The 12,082-nt window shown below is 59.5% G+C and overlaps 1 protein-coding gene across 1 annotated transcript in view; it reads left to right on the forward strand.

Annotated features, from left to right (window-relative positions):
* The window catches only part of EPB41L4A (erythrocyte membrane protein band 4.1 like 4A), a 180,848-nt gene that overhangs the window by 139,601 nt on the left and 29,165 nt on the right, over window positions 1–12,082 (forward strand). The window contains exons 13-16 of the mRNA XM_072787912.1: window positions 1,099–1,189; window positions 4,384–4,467; window positions 5,252–5,362; window positions 10,835–10,882. Of these exons, the coding sequence (XP_072644013.1) occupies window positions 1,099–1,189; window positions 4,384–4,467; window positions 5,252–5,362; window positions 10,835–10,882 (334 nt within the window). The remainder of the gene's footprint in view (window positions 1–1,098; window positions 1,190–4,383; window positions 4,468–5,251; window positions 5,363–10,834; window positions 10,883–12,082) is intronic.

Consider the following 12,082-nt stretch of genomic DNA (forward strand, 5'->3'; position numbering starts at 1 on the left):
TCTGCCTCTCTCTCTCTCTCTATCTCTCTCTCTCTCTCTCTCTCGCTGTCTGTCATGAATAAATAAAAGCTTTAAAAAAATAATAATGCCAGAAATGTAGTCTGGGCTGACACGTGTCAAACAGAGCCACACGTTTCCGAGGCTCGGCTGCCATTTGAACGCAAAGTGTTTCTGTGCCTGAGAATCCGTGTGCGTTCGTCGCCGAGTCTCGCGCCACGGGGACGGAGCTCAGGGACGGCTTCCAGAGCAGGCAGAGAGGGCTCTGCGCCGCGGCCCCTGCCGAGCTGAGGGCGGGCTCGCGGCGGGGGCCTCAGAGGGGCAGCAGCGCGCACCGCCCCGCCCGGGAGCCGAGCGCCCCCGGCCCACGCTCACGGCCGCGCGGTGTGGACGGCGCGGCTGGGCGGGGCCTCCGGGCCCGGGGTGTTGCTGGCGCGACGTCCTGGGAGCGCGCGCGGGTCCTCGGTCCGGTCCGCACAGCCGTCCTGGGGGCTGCGGGCGCTCCCCGGGGCGGCCAGGCCGCGTTCCCGCGCGTCCGCGCACAGGTGCGGGGTCTGGGGGGACCCGGTGCGGACGCGTCTGCGACTCCCGTCGTGTGGAGCTCCTGGTCCGGCGGGCGGGGCGGGGTCGCCGTGCCCGGGCGCCCCTCGTCTCACAGGGGGCCCCCGCGTGGGTTCCGTGAAGCGGACGCGTGATCCACGCTGCTCTGTTGCCCGGACGGAACGACACTGGCCCCGTGTCGAGGCCGCCGCGAGGGGAGCGGCTGCCATAGTGCCCGGGCCGCCGCGGCTCGCTCCTGAGCGCGGGGCCGGGGGTGCGGGGCGGGGGCTCCTCCGGCGGGGCGGGGGCCCCTGCGGGAGGGAGGGAGGGAGGCCGCCCCTCAGGGCCGCCGTCGGAGCCCGGTGCCAGGGGCGGCGCCGCAGCTGTGGGCCTAGCGCGGGGTCTCCAGGGCCCGTGGGGAGAGGGGAGGGGGGAGGAGGGGGAAGGGAGGGGGAGGGGAGGGGGGAGGAGGGGCCCACCCGCTGGCGGTCGCCTGCAAGCGGCTGCTCTGCGCGAGTTCACCGAGTTCACCGCTGTGCCCCCCTGCCCCCTCGCTGCTAGGACCGCAGGGCGCCTCCCCGGGGCCGGCAGACGCGGAGGACGGAGGAAGCGGAGGAGCCGCCAGGATTCTTGCACCTTCACCAGTGAAAAGGTCAGTGGGCGCGCAGGTGGCGCAGCAGGCGCCCTCCACGCCCTCCGCGTCCCCTCAGGCCGCCCCTCACATCCCCCCTCAGATCCCTCCTCAGGACCCCCCTCAGGTCCCTTCTCAGGTCCCCTCTCACGTCCTCTCTCAGGCCCCCTCTCAGGTCCCCTCAGGCCCCCTCAGGCCACCTCTCAGGCCCCCTCTCACGTTCCCTCTCTGGTCCCCCTCCAGACCCCACTCAGGCCCCCCTCAGTCTCCCTCTCAGTTCTCCTCTCACATCCCCTCTCAGGCCCCCTCTCAGGTCCCCTCAGGTCCCTTCAGGCCCCCTCAGGCCACCTCACAGGCCCCCTCTCACGCCCCCTCTCACGTCCCCTCTCTGGCCCCCCCCTCAGACCGCGCTCAGGCCCCCCTCAGGCCCCCTCTCAGGTCCCCTCAGGCCCCCTCTCACGTCCCCTCTCACGCCCCCTCTCACGTCCCCTCTCTGGCCCCCCCCTCAGACCGCGCTCAGGCCCCCCTCAGGCCCCCTCTCAGGTCCCCTCAGGCCCCCTCTCACGTCCCCTCTCACGTCCCCTCTCATGTCCCCTCTCTGGCCCCCCTCTCAGGCCCCCTCAAGTCCCCTCAGGCCCCTCTCATGTCCCCTCTCACGTCCCCTCTCATGTCCCCTCTCAGGCTCCTTCAGGCCCCCTCTCAGGCCCCCTCACGTCCCCTCTCACGCCACCTCTCACGTCCCCTCTCTGGCCCCCCTCAGGCCCCCTCAGGTCCCCTCAGGCCCCCTCTCACGTCCCCTCTCTGGCCCCCCCCTCAGGCCACCTCTCACGTCCCCTCTCTGGCCCCCCCTCAGGCCCCCTCTCACGTCCCCTCTCACGTCCCCTCTCATGCCCCCTCTCAGGTCCCCTCAGGTCCCCTGTCACACCCCCTCTCACATCCCCTCTCACGTCCCCTCTCTGGCCCCCCCCTCAGGCCACCTCTCAGGTCCCCTCTCAGGTCCCCTCTCACATCCCCTCTCACGTCCCCTCTCACGTCCCCTCTCTGGCCCCCCTCCCTCAGGCCCCCCTCATGTCCCCTCTCAGGTCCCCAAGCACCCTGAACGGCTGCCTCTGGGGGAGGAGGCCTCACAGGCCCACCTGCCGCCCGAGGGGCCCAGACCCAGGAGCTCCAGGCTGGCACTGAGGGTGCTGCCGGTGACCCCAAGGGCACCGGCAGCAACCCGGGGCCTCGGGGGATGCCGCCCGCTGGCACACCCGCTGACCCAGCCTCCCCGGCCTCCCCGGTGTCACCAGGTCGTGCCCATACACGCGTGGCCCTGGTCACGTCAGCCACGGCAGCGCCTGTGTTTACCCCATCAGGCTTGGGGCAGCGCTTGGGGCCCCACGGCGGCCTCGTACTCACCGGGAGGTGAGCAGGTGACACCCCGCAGTGACCATGTTCCAGGCCAGGACTTCGGCGCTGCTGCTGTCACCTGCTCCCCATGCCGCGGTCGGCGGCGGCATCCTCCTGGATTGGGCTGCGTGGACAGACACAGCCTGGCACCTCCTGCAGATGGTTCGGGTGCACGGTTCCGAGGGATCCGCCTGCGCTGCCCCCTGTCCAGCTCCGGGTGGCCCCTTCCGGGTTCACTCACGGGCGGCCTTCGCCTCTGCGCTCCCTTTGGTGGCCCCCTGGCCACCCCAGTCCCAGCACAGCGGCCCGTGTGTGGTAGGGGGTGCTCAGTCCCCCCGCTGCCGTCTGGCTGATGGGGGGGTGCCCGAGGGGCCTGGGGCTCCCCACTCAGGCTCAGGGCGCAGGCGGCACCTCCGACCTCACCTGTCCCTGGTTCCCCTCTCATCTGCTGCCCAGTGTCTCCACCCCCGTCTTCCTTTCCCTTTTCCTTTCTGAAGGAAAACACACGCTTAAATTAAACACACGCTTTCTACTGCCCTGTTGCGTGTCCCCCATACTTATTACCTCTTCTTATTTCACAAGAAAGATATTACTTGGGGCGTTTGATCTCCGAAAGGTCAAGTTTAGTCAAGTAACGCGAGTCAAAAACTAAGACGTGACCCTGCCCTATGCCAGTGCGAGGAGTCGGGGCCCTTGTCAGGTCCGTGGTTCTGTGGGCGCGTAGGAATCCCTGTACGGGTGCAGGACGCCGGGATACGGCCTGTGTGCCCCTGTGGGAAGTGGCCTCACTGCTTGCCCTCTGCCCCTTGGTCGGCTGCTGTGAAGAGCCCTGCTACGACCACGTGCGAGGACAGTCTCTAGAGGATGCTTCAGAAGCCAGGGTTAGACGTGGTTGGAAAGTCCCGTCGCTCCGCCTTGTCCTCAGGCTGCAACTCGGTGGACGTGAGGGGTGATGCGCCTCCCGCCCCCACGGCTGTCCCTTCCTCTGCATCTCTGTGTGTCCAAAGCAGTTCGTTGGGGTCCAGTAGCAGCCCAGTCACATTGACCTTCTAGTGCAGAAAGATGATACTGGGTCAGGAAGCAGCACTTGGAAGTCGTTCTGGTTTGGAAGATGAGCCAAGACTGGCAGGCGCTGGGGGCCTGGAAAGGTGGCCTTGGGTCGCCTGTGCAGAGCTGACCCGCCTGCAGGGACTTAGGCCCAAGTCCAGAGGGAGCCAGCCTCAGGAGCTGCCCTTCCGTGTCTGCGTTCTTCTCTTCCTGCCTCAACACTTGCTGTTCTTTCCTGTCCCACACAGCGGAACTCTCTCCAATGTTTGTTTTCTTTCTTTTTTTTAGAAGATATTTATTTATTTATTTATTTATTTATTTATTTATTTATTTATTTATTTATGAGAGACACACAGAGAGAGGCGGAGACACAGGCAGAGGGAGGAGCAGGCTCCATGCAGGAAGCCTGACGTGGGACTCGATCCCAGAACCCTGGGGTCATGCCCTGAGCCAAGGGCAGACACCCAACCACGGAGCCCACCGGGCTCCCCTCTGTTCAAAGTTTCTTAACAACAGATGACCTGGCTTTTGTTGACTGAAAGCAATAAAACTAGAAAAAAGAAGGTGGAGGGGAGCCCAAAAGTACTTGCTGGAGACGTGGAATGTCTTCAGGCAGCCCCTTCGTGCTCTCTGTGGAATGAGCCACGGGTATAAATAAAAACGTGTTCTTAAGACATGTGTTCAACGGTTTCGTGGAAGAAGTAAACATGTGAGTTAACTTTTATTCTCTAGGTGATTTATTTACCATGTTTTTTGTTTCCTCTTTTGAATTAAAGCTTTAAGAAAGCAAAGAATGAAAACAGCCCTGATGCCCAAAGAAGCAAATCTCAGGTGCCGTGGGACGAAAATGGGCCCCAGAGGTAAGGAGCAGGGAGTGTCTCTGTAAAGGAGAGGAGAGAAGCAGGATGTGTGAGTGCCATGCGTAGGGAGTGGCATCCACATGCCGTTGCAGGAAGCGGTGCCACCGTGGGCCAGATGGTCAGCTCCCCACTTCCTGGGCCCAGGCCCTCGGAGTCAGAGTGCTTGGGATGTACCCTGCGTGAGGCTGGGGAGGGACGCTGCCAGGCCAGGTCTCGGGCTGAGACTGTCTAGGCCTGGGCAGGACCCGTTGATGGCGACCCCGCTGCTCTAGGGCTCTGAAAAGCTTCTCCTGGATAGTGGCTCCAGAAGAACATCCTCATATGTAGTTTCTCCACGTCCACACCCGCAGACCAGTGCAGACTCGCCTTACCCGTGGTGGCGCGGGGTATGGCGACTACAGACACGACATCTCAGGGCTTCAGATCCTGAGTCCTCCCCTTCACAGCCGCCTTACTTGGGCCCCCAGCTAAGCGTCCCCGATTTCTGCGTGCTTTCTGGTCACGCGGCTGGGTGATGGCACCTCGGGGCCTGCCCGTAGTGTGGAGGTGTGCCCGGAGGAGGCAGCTTTGTCACCAACGCAGATCGTCGTCATGGCCATCATTGGTGTGCTCCGGCCATCGGAGGTCAGTGACAGGCCCGTCCCCAAAGATAATGACTCAGGATCTGATTCGCCAGACCTCACCCCCTCTTCTTCAGTAGCTCCCCATCTCTGGCAGCAGGAACACCTAGGGGCCTGTCCCGCCAGGCCCTGCGATGTCACTGACCATCCCTCTTCTGCTGCAGTGGCCTCTACAACTCCCCTGGGGACCGCGTGAAATCCCCGAAGTTCCCGTCCGCACGCCGCCGGAACCCGTCCTGCGGGAGCGATGACTCCGTGCAGCCGACGAGGAGGAGGTGAGCTGAACATTGCCCCTTGGTTTTGCATTTTCAGCAAGAGCACCGAGTCCCGGGCACATTTTTGTGTTGAGTTATCCTCAGAATATCGTGCCTGTCCTCCCAAGATCACAGATGATTTTTTTTCTTGGGGGGGGGGGGTAGCAGATAAAATGAGCTAGAGATCCCAAAGGATTTCTCTTTAGACAGCCTGGGTTTCAGAGAACTTCATAAAATACTGGTCGGAAACTTGCTTTTTGTACAACAACGAAGACCGATGAGCTAAAGGTCCTGCATTACGTCTGTATCTTTAACGACGTCTGTTGTGTTGTCTGTGCAATGTGACATACGTGATACACATCTGGGTGTATTTTTACATATAGAAGATGGTGACTGTCGTGACCCGAGAGGACGAGCTTACAGGTGAACCTTAGCTGAGGCTTTAGCGCCCTGTTCTCCAAAAGGATGTCGTACGAACTTGAGTAAAACCCCTTTGAAAACACAGGGAAATGGGTCCTGTTACGTTGACCCAGCAGGTCAAGTGGTTTTCCTGGTTATATCTGCACAGACTTAAGATAACAAAAGAAAACAGTCTACGTCTAGGAGTTCTGGGTTCTCAGAAGAGTGGGTCGGGCAGCATGGCAGGTGCCAGAGAAGACCCGGAAATCCTGCAGGTGAATTCCGTCCACTCCTCCGTCCCGAGGGCTGTGCTGCCTGGGGACCTTCACGGGCAGCATGACATTTATGGTGTCCTCAGGTGCCATTAGCCCCCGCCCTCCTGTCCCCTCCGCCCCTGTGGACACGTGCTCCCTGGTCTCTCCCTGTTTCATGTTGTTTGGCTTCTGCCAATTTCTGGAGTCTCGACCCTGGCTTTCTCAGACCAGCCCCCATGTCCCCAAGGTCCTCTGATGATGGTGCAGGACAGAGGTCAGTGACCCCATCCCCTCATAGGTCTGAAGGGGCAGCTCCGTCTTGACCCCCTCAGACATGATAATAGTTGACACTCCCCGTGTTCCAAGTGCTGAGGCACCAGAGGCAGGGAGGTGCCCCAGGGTCTGGGTGCCATCTGCCCCTGGGCTGGGGGATCAAGGCTGTCCCTGCCTCTGGGCTGGCCCTGCCAGCGTTGCTGCAGGTACCACCCTGTTGCAAGGACTCCCGCTGCTGCCGCTGGGGGCCCCTGCGCTCAGCCGTGCACAGTGGGTGCCGCAAGGGTGTCAGCAGCCAGATTGAGACCTGGAGGCAGGAGGAAAGGGGGCAGCTGAGCGCCTCTAGAGGTGCAGCCCCGCTGGCAAAGGGGCCTGAGAGCAGGTTGTCAGGCTTCAGGCTTGAAGGAATAGGGGAGATGACTGATGGGTTGGGATGGGGCCGAGTACCAGTGGAGAACAGGGACTGGGCGGCGGGGCAGATACGCAGGTGACGGCCCCTCACGGTTGGATCCAGACGTGTACGTCTGTAGAAGGCAGGGATAGTGAGTCATTAGATAAAGGAGGCGAAGAGGTTTCCACTCAAGGAGTGGTCCAACCTGGACGGCCCCCGACAGCCAGAAAGGCCCCTAGGAATTCCTTACAGTGACCCTGTGCGTGTGCGGAGGGGGTGTGGGCAGCGGCAGTCGCTGGGTCCAAGGGTCTGGCACTGCCTCATTACTGCTGAGTAGGTTTATCTTTCGTCCACTAGTCTTTTCGTCCCTCGTCACTAGTGTATCCTGATAGCTACCCCCAAATACAGTAACTGCCCATGTTGAGCAGATCGTCATCTTGATGTTAATATACTTGGAAATGAATTTATCAAGTTTTGCTAAAATACACTAAAATTCACATTATTTTTTCCCGACCTAAATGCTCAAAACGGTTTGGAGCCTGTATATTCTGAAATCTAGAGGTAACGCTTCTATGTTGAGATGCTGCTGTCTCTTGCTTCCTGTGAAACACAGCGAGAGATTGTGCAGAGTGCCTACGGGACCTTGACTGCACAGTCCAGGGGAAGAGAACCTTTGTGTCCCCGTAGCCATGGAGCTGTCCATCTGCATATGTGCGTCCCTTGATGTCACAAGTTCCTGAGCGTGCGTGTTTGGGAGGCATAGCCTTCGCCCCATGCAGCAAGGAAGCGTTAACGCTCGTGCTCTGCTCATCTCCGCTGAGAGCACCCCGAGCGCCCTGCCTGGGCAGTCTTGCTTTATCTTCTTGTATGAATCCTACAAAAGCACACATGCTTATATAACTTTTATATATTTCTAGGGAGTTACGTGGTGCTTAGGGGCGTAAGAAAAAGCTTTTGCTGAAAGCTAACAGGTATACAGAAAAGCACGTGTATCCCAAGAATAGCTGCTTGATGACTTTGCCACCCAAGCACCTGTACAGGCAGCACAATTGTGGGAAGCTTTGTTGAGGAAAAGGCGCTCGGGGGCTGGATGCTTGCGCTGGCATATGAGGCGGACCGGTGAAGACAGGTGCAGGAGCCAGCGCATGCAGAGACCTGGGGATGGGAGGGAGCTGGAACGTTCACGAGAAACGCTTCTCAGGACACCTGAGCCTTGTTGAGGATTTGGGTTGTCAGACTCAGTAGGTTTTAGAAGAGGGACTGGTTGCAAGATCGCATTTGTGTTGTGTGAAGAGGAGCCTTACCGTCCTGTGGAGAAAAGGTGGAAGAAGGCCGCAGTGGAAACAGGGACCAGCCAGCGGCTGCCATGTGAGTCCTGGCAAAGGCTCATGGGAGCTTGGGCCATGGAGATGATTTCAAGGTGGGGATTTAAGGAAGTGGGTGGTGGTAAGACCCGTTGGGAGGTAACAGCAATAGGACTGGGAGGTTTGAGAAGACGGGAGGAGGAGGGACTGGAGGGACTGACGTCAGGAATGAAATCCATCCAGACTTGAAGTGTGATGTGCTGAAACGGGAACCCCTGGGGCATCACAGGCCGGGAAGGGACAGCGGTGAGTATGGTTCTGGGCATGTTGCATCTGTGGCATTGTGGAGAAGCCCACGTGCGGGATTCACAGGGACTGTTGGCTGTAAGTCTGGCTCTTGGCTAAAATGCAAATATCTCAAGGCTGTAAGTGAACCAATGAGACCACGATGAGGCAGGAGAGAGAGTATAGATGGGGTGCAAAGACCAGGCCATGATGGAGCTGGGGAAACGCCAGCATTTCTTGGGCCTCCGCTGAAGACAGTTACCTTCGGAGGAAGTTACTTCCAGAGGAAAGAGACGGAGAAGTTGTGGCCATAGGAAGACTCAGGAGAGCTCCCTTCCCTCCTCACCCCTGAGCGGGAAGCCAGGTCTGGGTCTCCGAGAATCGCAGCGTAAAAAACACGGATCCAAGAGAAGAGACACGCACATACCAACTTTGCAAGGATCCTCCATGGAAGCGGTTGACACCGTGCATGGCCCTCTGTTCCAACCTCTGCAGTGAAACCGTCGGGTAATATTCTTGCACCATCCAGAGACTCCAGGCTTTTTAATGCCTACGTCTTTTTTTTTAAGATTTTATTTATTTATTCATGATTGAGAGAGAGAGAGAGAGAGACACACAGGCAGATGGAGAAACAGGCTCCATGCCAGGAGCCCAATGCAGGACCTGATCCCGGGACTCCAGGATCGTGCCCTGGGCCAAAGGCAGGCACCAAACCACTGAGCCACCCAGGGATCCTAGTGCCTACATCTTAAATATGAAGAGAGAGCCGTAGCCACTGGGCATTTGAACATAGCTTCTATGTTTGGGAAGACAGAGGTTGAAACACACAGCAGCAGTCATGTTGTACCCACAGGAATAGAAACGATGCAAGAAAGAAAAAATGTCTTAAAAGTACAATGATCTTGAGAAAGAAAATCTGAAAAAGAGGCGAACAAGCAGGAATTCTTAGACTTCAAATCCCAGTGGTGGAATTTAAGATAAATCAGTAGAAGGTTTGGAAGGTAAATTTAAGGAGATCACCCCTAAAGTAGAACAAAAATAAAACAGGTACATGGACGTGAGGATAAACAGTGATCAAACCTGGATATCAAACGTCCGAGTAATCAAATTGCTAAGAAAATGCAGATGAGGAAACTGTTAAAGGCATAACATAAGAAAATATCCCAGAGCAAATGATCAAATGTCATAGAAGCACTCGGCGTAGCGAGATCCGTTATTACGTCTCAAAACATCATAGGTTAAGAGAATTTTTACTACTCCGAGGAGTGAGGGAGGAGCATGAGGACAGAAGTTCATGGTGCACCGGGGTCGACGAGTCAGGAGGATGGCAGGGCTCCCTGGCAGCAGTGCCAGTGCAGATGGTGAGCACTGCCTTCAAAACGCTGAGGGGAGACCCTCTTCAATTCAGGATTCTAAGCCCAGAAAAACGGTAATTACAGGTGCCAAAATTATTTTGGGGAGTCCCAGCTCCCAAAGAAGAAAAGATAAATAAAATACCTGCTGGGCAGACCTTCTGTGTTAGTAAGTGGAAGATGCGTCCCTCCAAACCGGGACCCACGGTCATGAGGCCTGCAGGTACAGGCTCCGTTTGCAGAGAAGCAGCAGGAACCTCCTGGAGCTTAGAGAAGGGAGTGATGGCAGTGCCGGCACACGCAGCGGGGCTCGGGCTTGGGGCAGACGGTCCGGATGTGGGCGGGAGTGCTTGGGCGCGGGGAGAGGTCGGGGAGCTCATCGCATACCCAGCCAGGAGGCTTTTCGCAGTTCTGAGAGTTTGGATGAAGACTTGGGGTAAGAACAAGGAAAGGAAGTGACTTACGGGTATGTGGAAAAGTCGACAGTTATCATCTCTCAGAAAATCGTAAAACTGCAGAGGATGGAATTCCATTGTTTTTTTGTTTGTTTTTTAAATTCAGTTTGTTGGCAGATAGTGTGACACCCGGTGCTTGTGCCATCACGTGCCCTCTTTGCCCCCCCCCCCCAAGGACTGTGGGTGTCCGTGCACTCGGCTCATTCTCAGGGACGGAGACTCCCTGGAAGCTCGGGCTCTGCACAGGGAGTCACTGTCGCCATCCGGCCCCCTGGTCCGAGCAGCAGCTAGGCTCCCCGGGCGGTCGGCCCCACCAGGAGGCCCCATCGCAGCCGCTCGGGTGTGGACAGAGCCACAGACCCACGTTGGAAAGCTATGGGCTGCTGGGCTGTTGTGCGGAAGTGACTGGAGTCACAGTTGAGGGATCCGGAGGCCAGAGGGTCAGAGACGGCATCTGCAAGGGCAGCAGTGACAGGTCACGGCAGGCCTGACCCAGCGGGGCTGCAGCCCAGGGACGGCGCACAGCCCACGGCTGGCTGCATGGCCCCCCCAGACACATGCGCCATCGTCGATGGGCCACCTGCGGCCCCCCTGGCTCCTGGCTCCCGGAGGCCAGTTGGTGTCATGCCCCCCCCGCCCCGACCGGGTGTGCTGTGTGATGCACGTGGGGCCACAGATGACGCACGTTAACTGAAGGGAGACTCCCCTCGCTGTGCTGTCCTCAGCCCCCTGGTGGTTTCCCGTTTCCTTTAACATCTCCATTTACTCTGTTTTCTGCAGGAAGGCCCAGAACAGTGGCGAAGACTCGGATCTAAAGCAGAGGAGGAGGTGAGAAAAATCGTAATGAGAAAAACGGGAGGAGGGTCAGGGAGCGGGAGGCAGGCTAGCGCTCCTCAGACTGGAAGCAGGAGTGGGGACTTTGGTGCTTTACTGACACTTTCAGGTCAATATAAAAGAAATCCGCGTTTTCTGATCGTGCAGGTGGTCGTCAGCCTTCCTCCGTAGCGTCCTTAGTGATTTCTCCTTCTTTCTGCGTCCATGTAGCCCAGGGGGCCGCGGGGGGTTACCTGTCCCCGTCAGGCTGCTCGGGGGCATGCTGCACTGGAGCCACGACCACCCTGAGGAGTAAGGGCGCTGGCTGAGCAGGGTGCCCCCCGGGGCCGCCAGGTGGCAGCGGCGTGGCCCTTCCCATCCCAGTAGGGGTGAGGCACAGTGCGGGAGCCCTGGGGCTTCCCTCTCTCAGGGTCCCCTCCCCGGGCTTGTAGGGATGGAGGTAGGGGGAGGTGGGAGGAGGTGGGAGGAGGTGGGAGGAGGTGGGAGGAGGTGGGAGCTCCCCCCCCCCCCACAGATGGTTCTGGAACAGCAGCATCCTTCTGCGTCTGTGCATCAGGAAAGCCAGTCGCAGGATGTGGTTCAGGGGAGGGAAGTGAGCTGCCCCCTGTTGGACAGCTGGTGTGGCCGCGTGTGCTACACCGGGTCGGGGCTCCGCGTGTGACAGAGCCACCGGGAGTCTGCATCTGTGTTCCTTGGGGGAGCCTGGGACGTTGGCCCTCATCTGCTGTCACGGGTCACAGGCTCACTTGGGTGTGTGACCGCCTCAATGTGGTGGGGGGTGGCTCCAGCTCCTGAGGTTGGGGTTGGGGGCTCCCCAGGTCAGGGTCACAGGCTCCCCATGTCGGGGTCAGCGGCTCCTCAGGCCGGGGTCAGTGGCTCCCCAGGCCAGGGACAGCGGCTCTCCAGGTCGGGGTCAGGGGCTTCCCATGTCGGGGTCGCAGGCTCCCCAGGTCGGAGTCAGTGGGATCCCCAGGTTGGGGCCAGTGGCTCCCTAGGTTGGGGTCAGCAGCTCCCCAGGTCAGTGTCACGGGCTCCCCAGGTCAGGGTCATGGGGTCCCTAGGTCGGGGTCACAGCCTCCCCAGGTCGGGGTCACAGGGCTCCCCAGGTCAGGGTCAGCAGCTCCCCAGGTCGGGGCCAGCGGCTCCCTAGGTCGGGGTCGGCAGCTCCCCAGGTCGAGGTCACGGGCTCCCCAG

This window comes from Canis lupus, chromosome 2 (assembly GCF_048164855.1).
Source record: "Canis lupus baileyi chromosome 2, mCanLup2.hap1, whole genome shotgun sequence".
NCBI lineage: Eukaryota > Metazoa > Chordata > Mammalia > Carnivora > Canidae > Canis > Canis lupus.